The sequence below is a fragment of the Thermobia domestica genome, chromosome 15 (genome assembly GCF_964235325.1).
Source record: "Thermobia domestica chromosome 15, izTheDome1.hap1.1, whole genome shotgun sequence".
NCBI classification, from domain to species: domain Eukaryota; kingdom Metazoa; phylum Arthropoda; class Insecta; order Zygentoma; family Lepismatidae; genus Thermobia; species Thermobia domestica.
Window position 1 is genome coordinate 2207336 of NC_137468.1, and position 16238 is coordinate 2223573.

The window sequence follows — 16238 nt, forward strand, 5'->3', positions numbered from 1 at the left end:
TAAATTTTTCCCTCTTAGAAAAGTAACATCAAAGACAGTAGCTGATTGTCTAATACAATTTTTTTGTGACAATTCATTCTATCAGTTTGTCATTTCTGATAATCATGCTGTATTTACAAGTAGACTGTGGAAGGAAACATTAGAGTTGCTTAGAGCAAAAGCTGTGTATATTTCAGCTTATAGAGCTTGCGCTAATAAAAGCGAACTTTGGGTTAAGCAAATCAAAACAAGTATTTCTATATACAGCGAAAAACACAGCGACTGGTCGAAAGATATAAAGTTATTAGAATTTGCTTTGAACTCCAAAACTTGTTCGGCGACTGGCTTTTCCCCGTTTCAATTGACTTTTGGTAGGGAGGTTCAATTTCCTTACAATATGTCTGAGACCAGTGAAGGAGTACATGAGGTCATTCAACATGATTACTTAAAATCTGTAGACGAGCTTAAAAAGAAATTGAAGTCTTCTTGGGACTGTGCTAATTTAACGCAAAGGAAGAAACATTAAGCCTCAAAGAAATTTTACAACAAGGGTCGAAAACAACATCATTTCAAAACAGGACAAAAGGCCTGGGTCAAGGCAGTGCGTCTGTCTTGTGCACCCAAAAACATTTCTGCCGCGATGTTACCAAAATATTTAGGTCCCTATTTATTGGAGAAACAGTTAGCCATGAACACATTTTTAGCCAAAAACATATTTACAGGCAAGATCATAAAAGTTAATACCGACCAAATGAAACCGTTTTGGAAACCACCGTCTTTCAGCGAACATCTTCCGGAGCAGAGAGAAGATTTTGTTATGAGAACGCCGGAAATGAAGGGGAGGGGGAAGAAAGACCCTAAAATAAAACTTCCTTTTTCGGAGAGGAAAAAATAGCCGATGAGGAAGGTTATATACATATAATTCCTATTGTACGAACTTGACAAACAAAATAGGAAAAAATTAGAGAAGCTTTAGTTTTGTATTAGACAATCTAGTGTGAAGACCTATACTACACTCTTAGAGATGAACTCAATGTTCAAAAAACCACTTCCGAAGCAGAGATCGGTCTATGCTTCTTGTAGACCTAGAGAAGACAACCCGTACGAACTAGCCTTGCTTCTGCACGTCGATAATGAAAAGGCAGAAAGGGGTAGGAAAAGGAAATTTAACCAAATTTCTGAACGAAAAGGCTACGATCCAAAGAACTGCACTCTTGCAGAGCTGAGATTAATTAAAAAAGAAGAAATCATGGAGGTACATTCCATGCCAGGAACATCCTCCAAGAGTCAACCGTGGGTTGAAGATGATGACCAGGATGTGCTGTCTATATTCGCAGATGACATCAATTTTGATGGACTTCCACCGACTCCCGGGAAATTCTTACAGGAGGAAAGACCCTCGGAAGACAAGAAAAGTGCTGCGAGAAAACTCCACTTCTAATCCAGAGCTTAGTTTCAGTGTTTAGTGAAAACTATGGTGTTTGTGTGTTTTTTTAAAAAAAAAAAACAGTTCGAGACTTTTAGACTAGGCTAAAATAAGCCTTAAAGTTGAAATTAATATCTTGTGTGTGTTTTGTGATATTAAAAAATAAAAAAAAGGTGTAGTGAAAAATTCTTAAGAAAGACAGTTAGAGACAGTGGACTTTCAAAGAATAAGTGATATATTCATTTCTTTTTTTTGTTTGTCCGGGGCTATGTAAGGACGTATCTTCGCCCTTACTGGTTTGCTGTAATAAGGTAAAAAAGGTTAAATATATTTTATACATATTTATATGTTTAATTAGTAAGACTATATATTTATAATCTATTAGGTCTGGCCAGACACACACACATATATATATAATTGTAGAGGATAACTTGTGTATAGAATTGTGTTCATAGTTTGTGCTTATTTTTTTTCTTTCTAACGTACTTTTTTTCCTTTAGCTTTTAAATATTTGGTGGCTGAAAATTTTAGAATGGAATTACTAGAATCTCGGAGGTTTTGCCTACCCAAGCTGTTCTTTTTCTTTAGCGAAAATATAAACCTGATAAAAAAAAAGAGAGAAAGTAACGCGTCCACCGACCATATAAAAGAAGACCCTCAGTCGTAATTTTTTAGAAGATGGTCAGGAGGGCTAAGTGATGTCCTTTTGAAATTCTCTGTCTTCTGGTAGGGAACTATCTAAATGATGATAGTTGCAGAGAGAAGGAATTTTCTCTGGGCCTAAGTGATGGCCGTAGAAATATTAATTTAAAACGAATTCATGTAGGGAAACTATCTAAGTGATGATAGTTGCAGAGAGAAGTAATTTTCTCTAGGCCTAAGTGATGGCCGTAGAATATTTTGAAATAAATTCATGTAGGGAAGGCCTGAGCGATGGTCTATACAGAAGCGTTGATTTAACTGAGTTCTGAGATTCAAATCACTTGTATATTGAAGAATTAGATATTTTTTTATTTAGGCCAGAGGAGACCAAAGTGATGGTGTTCTCTTTAAGGAAGTTAACCTTCTATGTTCACAAGTGGGTGTAATAGATGAAAGGTTAATATATTTTTTTTACTGATGGAAAGTTGTAGTCAGACTTTCTTGATAGAAGTAGGACATCGGTCGAAGCTTGTTCGAAGTGGCGGACAGCGGGTTTCCGAGTAGAGTAAATTTGGGAATCTGTGGGCATCGATTAAGATATTTTCTAATCAAAAGATACAAAGGTTAATTAGTTAAGGCTGAAGAACTCTGATGACAGAATTTGATTATTTGTACATATGTATATTTGCACTTTTATTCTAAAAATAAATTAATATCAATTCTACAAGTGTTATATATTAAATATATATTTCTCAGAGCAAAAACCTACGACCTTAGTTTGATAGATTAAAATTAGATTTCAGCTAAAACCTTCGGTTGTAGGAGAAGAAGAGGATTAAGACAATTTATTTTATTATTAAAGGTAAGATAAGAGTAATGCTTTATGAGAGAAGCATTATACTTAATTATGTAGTGGCCTGTTACATGCTATACATTTGAGGTTATGGAGAAGAACAGGTTAAACCACTAACACAGTTCAAACTGACAACCTTCTTTTGCGTACGTCACTGACTGGAAATGAACTTCGTATACTAACTGCTGATATATATATATATATATATATATATATATATATATATATATATATATATATATATATATATATATATATGTGTGTGTGTGTGTGTGTGTGTGTGTGTGAAGTACACTCATCCCTATGAAGAGACATTAGTGTATCAATCTTTACTTATAAAAGCATTATGCATTTCTTTTTAGAAGTGTAAGTATACGTAATTTTTTGTAAGTAAAGATACTGGTACTCTACTAACTATAAAAAATATAGTTTCAACTGTCAACTAGTATTTTTATTAAACCTAAAATCATAAATTATAATTAATAAATCATAAATTATTAATCAGAGGCATGGACATAATTCAAATTAGTGTGATTAACCAATTATACTTCACCAAAGATAAGCTTAGACTGTAAGTCATGAATACGAATCCTAAGGTTCAAAGTGTGAAATTTATCTTGTTTATCAATAGGTTTTAAAAATTGCCTATCAGGTTTCAACTTTCAAGTCCAAAATTTTAATTAAGTGAATGGCATTGACACATGTATCAGATTACAAAAGTCAAGAAATATCTGAATGTGACGTCAGAACAATACACTGGCGTCTCTGGCATGTAAAATTTCGGGGGGACATCAAAGAAAGTGATTTAAATGGTACTACCTGTTTATTAACTTCGATTCCATTTGTTACCTTTCTGCTTACCTTCACGGACCCCCTAAGGCATATCAAGAACTAGATAAAATCGTTTCACAGCCTGAATATTATATTCCAAATAAATATAATTATTATTACTTATATGATATTCTGTAGTTAGTAAATAAATTAAATTAGAATAAAATATTGAATATTTTGTACTTCAAAATATTGGGGGGACGCGTCCCCCTCGACCCCCCGCCCGTCTACTAAATTTGGGAGAAGTACCATAGCCCATGCCTCAATGTGATGAAAGTTTTTTTTTTTTTTTTTTTTGCATGGAAACTGTTTGTTTGAAAAGTTCTCTTTGTTCAAAATTTTTCGTTTAAAAACTTTTATTTTCACAAAATTTTTCGTTCGAATATTTTTCCTTGCACAATTATTTTGATTTTAAAATTTCCTTTTCCAACTTTTTGGTACAAAATGTTTCCGTCGAAAATTTTTCTTTGCAAATCTTATTTAAACATCCACTCATGACATCATCCTAATTACATCTTTTCTCTGTGTATGTGATGTCAAATTCGGCACCTAATACTTTCAATATAATACCTAATCAAGACCATCATATTAGGTCATTTCCCAAATTTATATATATATATATATATATATGGAACGTTTATCAAATTTAAGGATGGTCAATGTACCCCTGCCAATTTTTTAAAAGGAATGCGCTAAGGTATCAGAAAGAGGCTGAATATATATACTCATCTATTTGGTTATATGTTGTCATAATCCAACCTCTCAGAGGATACAGTTGAAGAAAAACATACAATTTGGTAACATATATTGTTTGTGTATATATTTTTGGTATTTTTTTTACCCCTCGAAGGGAACATTGTGAAGCACCCAAAATCTACAGAGATACATTCACGAGCACCCAAAATTTACAGAGATACATTCACGAGTACTAGAGAACATTTATTACATTTTATTTTTAACAATCCCAAAGCTACAAAGTAAACTAATGCATCACATAGTTTGGAAAGAAGAGATACTTTTTTTCTTTAGAGAGATTTGTTTCTCCCTCTTTCCCTAAGTAATTGGAACGCCGAGTACAGTATTTCGCTATTAGACTCGTTACATTTCTAGCTAATGTTTAACAGTATACTACAGACAGTTACCAAATGAACTGTGAGTAATTGAAATTTTTGTAACCTCTCTGTAACGACAAATAATCATGTTGCATAGGTGTCAGTTATTTAGAGATTTGACTCTACTATTTGCTTCGAACTTTGGAAATATTTGACTAAGTGCTTACAGAATTTAATAAAATTTCATCCAAAATTGAACGAAAACCAATGCTGATGGATGTATTCAATAGATGTGTCATTGTCTAAAAAACGCAATCATTTTATGGAAAATGGTTCCTTATTTTGATACAAACAAAAAGTGGATGATTTCTGTCTTCAAAATTGACCTTTCTATTTATATTCTTTTAAAGGTATTATTCATTACCAATCTTTTCTTTCTAGACTATTATTTACATCGAAGGCCATTGACGCAGGTACTATTTATTAATTCTTTTTCCTTCCAGCAATAGGATTATCTCGACAGACAGTGTGTAAGCCAAAATGTAACATCCCTTTGGAATACAAACCAGTGTGTGGGATGATAACATATCCGAACCAAGAAGCGATGAATTGTGTATTTGGGAAAAGTGAGTAGGCATTTTTATTTACCCCTTTTCTCTTTCTTTCAAACAAAGGTATCATAGTTATTCTTAGAAAAAGAACGATGTATGTACGCACAGGTGTTTATCAAAACAATGGAAACACAGGATGAAAATGTAACCTACCCATGCCTATAGCTGCAACACTGAGACTGTGGAGCCAAGACCATTTTGGGGGACTGACTTCAGTTCACTTTATATTGTAGTATCCCACGTTGTATTGTATGCAAACAATCCTTTACACTTGTGTTTTCAAACACCACCACCTGGATACTACTCACCTGGTTTACTTCAGGATACTACGCACCACGTGGATTTACTACAACCAGCAGACGACGGACCTCTGGCTCCTCCTACGAAACAAATTATGACATTAGACCAGCAACGCCACCGCCGCCAGGACGCCTATATAATGGGGCGTATCCGGCAGTCACCAGTTCTCTGCTGTTCCTCCTACTGTTTGCCACGGAACATTAGGAGTAGCCTAACCCGAAGCCTCTAGTCTGCTACGGGACTCTTGGCTATTCCTCTCATCCTGGTTTAGCATGCTACGGGGCTCTGTGACTACTAACCTCCTCACTGCTTGCTTCGGAGCTTTGGAGATTCCTTCGCCACTCTGCCTAGCCTGCCACGGGGCTCTGTAGAGATCCTGTCCTAGGACTCACTGTCAAGAACTTCCTAATTTCTTACCTAATATTTTAAAGGAGAATAACTTCGTAGTATTAGTGAGTTTTATAATAAAAGCCAGTAATGGGAGTCGATTCCGGAGACTCATTTATTTACCTTACTCTGTTTACAACCTGTATGGAACAGAGTTTTAAAATATATTTTACATTCATACATACATAATAACAAATAAGTGAAACTTGGAGGAGGGATTCAGTCCATTGGTCACCCCTGGGATATGAGCCCGAACTTTTTTGCACTGTTAGCATGAAAAACAGCTCCAGTTTGTCGTGGTATGCAGCCATAAAGTTCATGAATGCTTTTCAGATAAATATAATGCTTCAACTCTGCAGCACTCAGTCTCCTCGGTGAGCGTGAGGGCTGAAGAATATATCTGCTCCGGATCCTGAGCTCCAGAACTGATCACAGGCGTTTAGTAATGCTGATGTCTGAGAATTGGATATTCCAGAAGAGGTAACGTAGTTCATCCCGACATTAATGAAACCACACCTCAACAGCTCTAGTAGTTGTCATCTTGGAAAAATCTCATCTTTGGCTGGAAACAATGACGGACAGAAGATGTACATGATGATCTCAAGTTTTCACAATCACATATTAGCAATAGTCATGCAATAACAGGAAAATGCAGTCAACAAATCACAGGGCAGGATCCGTTTTCGTGGTAGGAGCATATACTTTGGAGCTTAAGATCCTCACCGTCCGCAATGCATAAGCACTGCGTGTTGTCGGAAATAAGTTTGAAAGAGAACTTACCGGACTATATTACGTACACATTTTCAATCATCAGCAATCCATTTTGGATGATCTTGCGACTTTCTTGCTTTCCTCTAATGCGTTGTTAGTGGTGATTAGCGGTTTGTAACCTACAACTCAACCGTGGATGTTCAGGTTATGCAACTCGCGCTTGATTGTGATTATCTTAATCGGCTGTTCCAGATGTGGATTGAGTTCAGCATTCTCTGGGTTCTGTATACCGCCATAGCCTTCGGGAATCTTCTGACTTCTCTAATGGCTAGCGCGGGTGCCTTTGGCACACGCATTCTCAGGTTTGATTCCGGGTGGCAGAGCCTTGGAAAATTTAAATGATAATTCGAATTCCACCTTAAACTGCAAGTGACTGTCTCATGCAGGCTTGGTGCAGAAAGGGGACGCTAAATTTCAATAAACAAACGAACATTCCCGTTCGACACTACTCTTCGGGCATACTTAATGTACAGGTTGTCTGAAAAGTATTGTGCGTTTTGCACAAGAGATGACGTTAGTGTTGGAATATATTGCAGTAATAGGTGCCAGCTCATGACAATATAAAATTTTATTGTTAAAAGAGGAAAAAGAATTGTATAGACTATTCTATATTATATTGTTTTTTTTTTGGATAATTTTGCAGCGTTATAATATGTATTGATTCTTATATTTAAAATTTATATATGCATTGTAATTTATCTCAGTCCATGTGGGAGGTATTAAAGCGAACTCTGGTATTTGTTATTTGGTATTAAAATTATTTGGTACATATTATTTATATGGGATAAAGTTTAGGTGTTATAGGCCTAAAAAATAAGCCTAACATTAAAAGTAGATAAAACTGCATAAATAACATTTAGGAACAGTAACCTATGAAATTTTTGACATTTTAACAGTTAGTATCTCAAATCTAATTGTATATGAGCCGCAGTCGGTCATGCCAAACGCCATTTCACAGCTGACAGTGGAAGCTAGTGGACGTGAATCAGACGTGAGGTATTGCGCCGTGAAGATTAGTGCACTCTCCGCAATACATTTTGGAATCTTATTTCGATAAAGGCACAAATGCTTCGCCGGTGCGTGAAGAAATTTCTGCTGTTTGTGAGCAAGATACGTTATCAAAAGCAACAGCTAAAAAACAGACGCGATCAATCACAGCAATTGTGGATGATGTTCCTGCAAAAGTCCAGCAAAACATCTACCCAATCGAGTTTGCATATGCAAATCTCTACTGAAATGTAATGAACTCGAATATTTTCTGAAGCGTTCATCACGATAATGAAAATTGGATAAGTTACAGTAACAATGTGTAAGGAAGATCGTGGCCGAAACAAAGACAAACTTCACAGTTTCCCCCCCAGGAAGATTATGCCGTGAGTTTGTTGGAATTGGAGGGACATAGTGAATCACGTGCTGGTGCCACTGGGTACAACCATAAACTAGTACTTATACTGCCGATAATTAACGTGCATGTAACTAACAATTCCAAACGAACGACCAAAACTAGTCAATAGAAATGTGTCGTATATGACGCTGACAACGTCATCAGGCATACATCTTTAACGACCCGTCAGAAATTGGGAACACTTGACTGGAAAGCTTTAATGTATCCACCGTATAGCCTAAACCTGGCACTTTAGACTATCATTTGTCTTTATCTCTGCTTAAATGGGTTAAGTTGATTTCAAAAGTGGACTGTTTTAATCACGTGTCACAATGTACTACAGATAATCAGTACTACTTAGTTGCTATACTGGTCACGCCCCAGATTAAATTTTCTTCCAGTGCTGAACACCATCTTTACATTCTCTCAGTGAGACAGTCTTTTGTAGAAGCTAATTTTAGAGCTCTTCTCCCGCCAAATTTCAATACAGCAAGAATATTGCATGAACAGGAGGTAATTTCTTTCTGTGCATTATACACTGGAACTAGTAATCTACATTAGATGACATTTTAAAAAGTTGTTGGGAAAAATATTTGGAAAATGTCCATAACGTGTCATATACAGCGAGTTTTAAATTTAAAAAATAAGAAATATTCTAAAGAGAATGGTAATAGAGCTGTCCATACAAACTTTGGATCCCTCCGAGTGAGAGTGCCATCATATTGTGGATGCAAATGAAGAGACACTTTAATATGCCAGAGAGAAAAGAAAAAAATGATTAAATGAAACTGAAGAATTACCAATAAGCCAATGGATAAAGTACTCACATTTCGAACTATTTTTAATGGCGCATGTGTTTTCCAATTTTAATATGTAATTGTTATTCAGTACATCTTGTGCCGATATTAGCTCACTAGAGGTCAGATTGAAAAAGGTGAATCTTTCAGAGTTTCAAGCAAATTAAGAGTTTGACAGATGCCTCCTTTTACTAGATGAATTGAACATCTTACCAGACCATGAAACCATGAAACAGAACCAAGATTTAATGTAGTAGGCGGGGTTACAGAATCTATGCGTAATTATTTTATTTTATTTTATTGTGCACTGAACATAACAGGGGTAGACCTGGTGATAGTATTCACATTAAGGGTATGACCAAGATTTCTACCGAAATTCTGATTTTAAATATTTTTTCCTTTGTTTTGTAGATACAACGGCCAAACACCCTGGGGAATGTCTACAAGGGAAGACTCTGGACCCTTGCAATGCTATCCAATACGAATCGAACCGCTACTGTGCTACAAACAGGATGCACTACGAGTCATATGAAAGTATTCTCTGCCTTCGGAAGATCAACAGAGGTAACTGATAGAGTCTATTGTCTTACTTCGTTTACTAAAAGCAAATTTATTACTAACTTGCTGAAATGATCATTCTTCGTAAGAGATATAGTTCTTTTGAAAAAAATGAACCCTCTTTCTTCCTTAGAATACGCATTTCCACAAGAGTGTAATGTAGAATCCATAAGATCCTCTATTTTTGTCATAAATTTTGAATCCAATATGATACGTCCTTTAATCCAAGAGATAAAAGATAAAAGCTGAGATTGAGGTAGGTATTGACTACCCGCCAAAATTGTTTTCAATCTGGTCAACTGTTTTCCTGTGGTGTCATCACAAATATCAGAACGTCAATGTGACGAAGAAAGTACAGAAAATGGATTTTCTTTTTTTAAAAAAAATGTCAGAACATGTGTCCACTTATCTATAATGAGATGTTCCTAACTTTATGCATTTATGAGAAACTCAATGTTTGATACAAAAAATTACTCTTACTTTTATACACATTTTAATGAAATGGACATGATGACTTTGCAGACGTTAGCGTAAACGTGTATATCTTAGGCCTGGATTTTTATTGAAAACGATTGCAACAGTTGCAGACTTTGTCTTCTTTTAATTTTCTCTCTTAGCATGAAAAGACTTAATTTGATAAAAGTGATTAGTACTAATGACTCGTCCAAAATCATTAACACACCTTTGCTCCAAGTATCTCTTTTATTTCTATACCTCTTGTAGGTATACAACATTCACATGAACTATCCGAAGTAATCTTTATCGGATATACAATCACACTGCCTGTAACTCATATACGAGTATATACAATAATCTTCAATCATACATATATTAATTACTTCAACATAATCTAGATCCTTCCTTCCTTCATACACCATTATCGGTGAAAGTATAGGTGCACCAGACATATAACGTCCTAGTGTGCTATAAATGCGAAAATCGTTTTATGCTTAAATGTCTTCTGCGTATGATTATTCAGAAGTATCATAGTATGACGGCTCGGCAGGTATGATTCTTCACTAAATTGTCTTTAATCTAAGTTCGTTTTAATCCATTATTCTCTTATATTTTAATCTCACTGTCTGTTATGATGTACAATATAGTCCGCCGCCATTTGCATTATATATGCTGGGTTGAGTTCGTAAAAAGTAACATGTTACTTTTATAAATTATATTGTATTTTGTATCTTGCTTTGAACAGATGCCTAAAAGGGCTTGTACTCATAGCATTGTGTTGTAACAATAATAATTGATATTAGTGCTCTCGACGGGTCGGGTCGGGTCGGGTTGAAGACCGACCCGACCCGTGACCCGAATTGACTGACCCGACCCGATGACCCGAGTGACCCGACCCGTGATCCGACACGATTGACCTAGCCCGAGCTGACCCGATTGACTCGACCCGACAACCCGACCCGAGCTGACCCGACTGACCCGACCCGACAACCCGACCCGAGCTGACCCGACAACCCGACCCGAGCTGACCCTAGTTGGTGAGGACTTCAAATTATATGCCTTTAGCCAAACTCCCTCTATAAAAACTGTTGTGGAAGTACTGCAGAAATTTGAAACATCTATTTTTGGATAGGGCACATACTAGTTCCTAAGTGAAGTCTTGACCCGACTACGGTAGGTCCCAAAGTTATGAAGCTATTGATATTTAAAATTCAATATTTCATGATTTCGTGATTTCATGATTCAGCCTAAAACTCCGAAAGGAAGCATTTGCGAACCCAGGTTGGTCTATAATTTTTGTCTTATCTTGGTGTCAGGAATCACCTCTCAAACGTTGTCGGTGTTGTTTTGAAACATCCTGTATATGCTCTGCTCTGATACAAAGGGTTCGTGGATCATTCCAAGTTTGTTAAAAAAACTATTTACAGTTTTTGCTGTATTTTTCTGTTTTTTACAATTCTGATTCTTCCAACAACACTCATTCGATTTGAAACATATTCTCTTGGCTTTCGGAAAAATAATTGTGATTAATTAAAATTTGTTTTCATTCACTTTAGTCTAAGTACTACTCCAATTTCAGAAACAATATATTGCGGTGTTAGGAAGTAACTTACGACTGTATTTTAAATTGTTAGTGTTAACATGTTATACTTGACTTACTTAATTTTAGTGTGTGTTTTTGTGGTACATGTACTGAAGTCGATTTTTGGTTTCGAGAACAGCTCTAATGAGATAACCTTGAACCTAATTGATAGTTATACATAATTTTTACTACATATTTTAAGGTTTTGTGCTTAAATTTAAATATGTAATTTTTTCTCCAATTGACACTGCTAAAGAAAATAAATTTGTTCTGTTTTAGATTTGGATATTCTGCATGATGGCCCTTGTACTATTGAAGACATCAACGTTTCAGAGAATTCTCAAAGAATTTGCCTTTTCGCTGAGAATATTTTACTTCATTTACCTGTTTGTGGTTCAGATAACATCACTTACGAGAATCCCTATGTCTTAGGTTGCATGGCGCAGCGGAAACAAGGTAAGATAGTAGAATCATTGAAGATCAATTACTCATTAAAATACTAACGCACCAGTCGAACTGACGTTTCGTATGAACCAATCAGTATTCACCGTGCTATTGCCAAAGTTGCGACGAATAAGGCGGCATAATTCTTGTGTCAGTAAGATGTAAAATATGTTACAAGAGCATATCTCACTGATAATATCCTAGGTGTGTTCTGTAGCTGATCCAGGATATGATCAAGGGAGGAGCTAAACCATAGTTTCCCGCTTTCTTCAGTATAAAGCAGGATTGAAGCCCATTTTATTCAGTGTCAAGGGGGCGTCAAGGGGGAGGACTATAGCCCCTATAGCCGCCCTTGGATCCGCACCTGGGCGTGTGTGATATAAATTATAATTGTGCGTCAATTTAATTTAAAATCTATCATAAATAAAACTTGGCACTTGGTGTCTTACTTTCTGCGAATGAGCAAATCGAGAATGAAAAGAAAATTCGAATGAAGAGTTACATGAATATGGCTTACGCTTATGGATAAAAATACAGGACTTTTAAAAGAGATATAGAGAGCAGAGGTTTTAAGGAAATTGGCTTCCTGTTTGTCTGTATATCCGTCCGCCCGAGAGACAAAAAAACTCAAGAACTACTTGATTGATTACCATCAATTTTGGCCAGGGTGTAGAATGTTAAAAATTAGGAAAAGAGTTCGTTGGTGGGTGATCGGTCCAGCGGGAATGGTAGAAATCAACCAAATATTTCCAACTTTAACATTGATTACTATAGAGCATAAACGGCAATAGATAGCTAGAAGCGATTTCCTGGAATTGCAAGGGGCACTTCGTTACCTTGCTTGATTATTAATGTTATATATTTTAATATTAAATCTCTATATATAATTAAGTTGTGTATATTAATTAGTAAGTCAGGCCTGACACGTATTTAGCTAACGCATTTATCTAGTACTATTTATTTAATAAGTATAGTGTAATATATAATCTTACTATGTTTATAATACGTAAATGTATGTAAATATCAATTAGTTCATTATCCCAATCATTTATATAAGCCAAATTTTCTTTTAAGATTAAGATTCAGTTAGTTAGATCGAATATTACTGTCGCTCCCACTTGATTATAGACTTAGTAGAGAGGCGTTTTTTTTTTTTTTTTTTTTTTTTGAAGATTTCTCTTTCTTGCTTGCTTTTTCCAGTAATTTTCCACTGCTGTAGGAGTTTCTAGAACCGTTGAATACTTAAATTTTTTCTTCATTTTTTCTGTCCCCGGCAAAACATAGGTCTATGCTGGTGCCTGTTCAGTCCAAAGGGAATCAGCAAGTAAGCTTTTTCCTGGGAGTTTGTCCTTTAGCTTAGTTACTCGATGACCAGTGGATATGTTAGTCCGTGGCTTCCTGTCCCGCTAGAGAAAGTGGTCTCTGGCCATAACTTAGGTGAATTCCAGAGTTAGGAATAGGAATTAAACAATAAAGTAGGAGTTTTGAGCTCTACGTCAGAGTAATGACAAATGAGCTCTACTTAATGGTTAGAAGGAGTGAAAAGTAATTTGCTCTTGGGGTGACCCTAGGGAGAGAGTGAACCCAGGGCGCTTAGGTTTTTTTTTTTTTTTTTTTTTTTTTTTTTTTTTTTACAAATCTCCAGGTGCTGGAGGTTTTTCCCCATAAAAATTGAATTCAGGTTGCGATTTGAGTTCGTTCCCCGTACAGTCAGGCAATAGTGAGGCTTGGCTGGTGTTTTTGTTTTCACACTGCGACTTTCGTGTTTGAAAGTATTAGAGTGTGTGTTTACCTTTTAACCTAGAGTCTTGAATGGAATACGTAATAATATGGCTGGGCCATGAGTGACGGCTGCTCCTCCTAATTCCCTAAGTTTACCAATCCTTTAAGAATTTAGTTAGTTTCCTTTTCTTTATTTCTCAGAGTGTTGAGAGTCCAAACCAGGTGTAGGCCAGACTGAAGTGAAGTTAAACAGTCTTTGAAAGCAAGGAATATGGACCTAGAGTAGAGAGAGTACTAGTTTCCATATTACGGCAGTTCCCAAAGAAATATTAGAAAAATCTTTTATTGTTTATGATTAGTGATATTTAAATTAGAGTCTGTGCTCCTTGAACTCTCATGATGAGTCTTAGGGAAGCCGAGCAAAATATTAAAGATTTTCTTTCAAGGGCGAAGTAACGTCCTTTGAACCTCAAAATTCTAGTCACTCACCTTACCTAAATTAAAGAAAAAATGTTTAATAAATCTAGTTATCCACCGTAAATCCCTTGAGTTGTTATTTTTGACTCAATCGTATTTTGAACCTGTTACCAAGACAACAGCGAGCGGACGATTTATTTCTTAAGGAATTTATTTCTTTTGTTGTAAGGTAAAATGGCAGACTCGTTAGAGTGGCATGATAAAAAATCTCGATTAGGTTTATAGTTTCATATAGATATAAAGTGATCAGATCCGTAACGATCCGAAGAGTAAAAGTCGAGATAGAAGTACATAAATATAATTAACTATTTTTTTAATAAAAAAGTTATTCCTTACAAAATCAATGAAGCGTACTGATAATATTCCATTTTTATTTTAATCTATTAAAACTAGAAGTGCTAGAAATCTAATACCACTTCCGGTTTCAATATTTATTGAGACTACATCACACCATGCAAACCAAACTCCTTCAAGTTGTGTACACGTGACACCACTACTTGTTGCATCAGTGAGACAGTAGTTGGATATATGTGGACATAGGAATTGATTTCAATGATTGTACACCTAAAATGTAGAACAACATTCTGTGATTAAAATTGATAAAAATCATGTTTGATTTCAGGATTGGAAGTGGCTCGTCCTGGGAGATGTTCTGATCCTCCGCCATCAGAGAAGAAGAACCCTTGCAGTGAGGAGACAACCGTTCCAACGACTCACAGAAGCATCTGTGCTTCCGACGGTAACACCTACACCAGCTTTCAAGAAATCAAATGCGCACGCAAACAATACAACGTTGGAGCAGAGTGTAAATATTACGTTTTAATAATAATAATAATAATAATAATAATAATAATAATAATAATAATAATAATAATAATAATAATAATAATAATAATAATAATAATAATAATAATAATATGATTGTTTTGCTCCAAGCTAGGTTCCCGTCCATTTACCTAATACAATTAGACGGGTCACTGTTAGTAGAACAGGGTTTGAATGGCTAGCTTTCTTCTAATTTATTGTTTCATTTAATTCCAGATGAGATTCAGAGTAAAGGGTTTTCCAAAAAGAGGTGGGTGACCATGTTTACTTGAACATGACTGTATGGGTAAAGGTAAATAGTGTCCCCTTTCTGGTAGGTAAAGATGGGCCACGAGTGATATTGAAATAAGTGCAATTCTCTTGACTTCGACACGCACTTGAGGCAATCTAGTTAACACTACAATCCATCCGCCATTGCCTCACGATCTTGCGAGGTGCCCATTTTGCAGAGACTACGAAAACGCTTGAGATAATTTGAAAGTGGGAGAACAGAAAATAAATTTCGACTCCAAGCGGAATATATTATATAGAAGTTAGTTCATACAGCTTCATTAATTTATTTGCATCTAATCAATTATGATTCTATTGATAGGATATTGCGTATTCTACAGTAACTTCATAGAGGAGGTCTTTCCAATTGACTGCTCTATGACGTCACAATTCGGCGCTCGTCTTCTCAGTGAGATGGGAAGGAGCTAACCAATAACCTGACGTTGACAAAAGACAATCGGAGAATCAAACAAGAATACTCCTAGCATAGTGGATCAGTTTCCACAAAGTCTATCCTTAAGGGTTCGTGACTCTACATACTGTATACTGCAAACACTAGCTCTTCTATCCTCTTCCCCTTTCCTCAGTAAGTTTCTCTAGGTTTTTTTTACAGATTATATAATCGCACTTCTACGTCATATATTGGCGAGTTGGTAATGACTGTTATAGAATGTAAAAAAAAAAAAAAAAAAAGGAGATTCCACACTGCACCATTATCCATGACACAACCCCTAAATTCTCCTGGTCACAGATCAAAAATCATCACGAAGTAGCAGAGGATACATCACATGCGTTTACGTCAGGTCAAAAGCCGGAACCTAGATGACTATCAAAACTTAACCAGCCACCTTATTCTCCTGACTTAACATCA

The 16238-nt window shown here is 35.8% G+C and overlaps 1 protein-coding gene across 1 annotated transcript in view; it reads left to right on the plus strand.

Moving 5' to 3' along the window:
• Positions 1–16238, plus strand: part of LOC145671802 (serine protease inhibitor dipetalogastin-like) — a 57747-nt gene that overhangs the window by 21948 nt on the left and 19561 nt on the right. Inside the window, exons 4-7 of the mRNA XM_081741035.1 lie at positions 5287–5409; positions 9445–9597; positions 11909–12085; positions 14895–15077. Of these exons, the coding sequence (XP_081597161.1) occupies positions 5287–5409; positions 9445–9597; positions 11909–12085; positions 14895–15077 (636 nt within the window). The remainder of the gene's footprint in view (positions 1–5286; positions 5410–9444; positions 9598–11908; positions 12086–14894; positions 15078–16238) is intronic.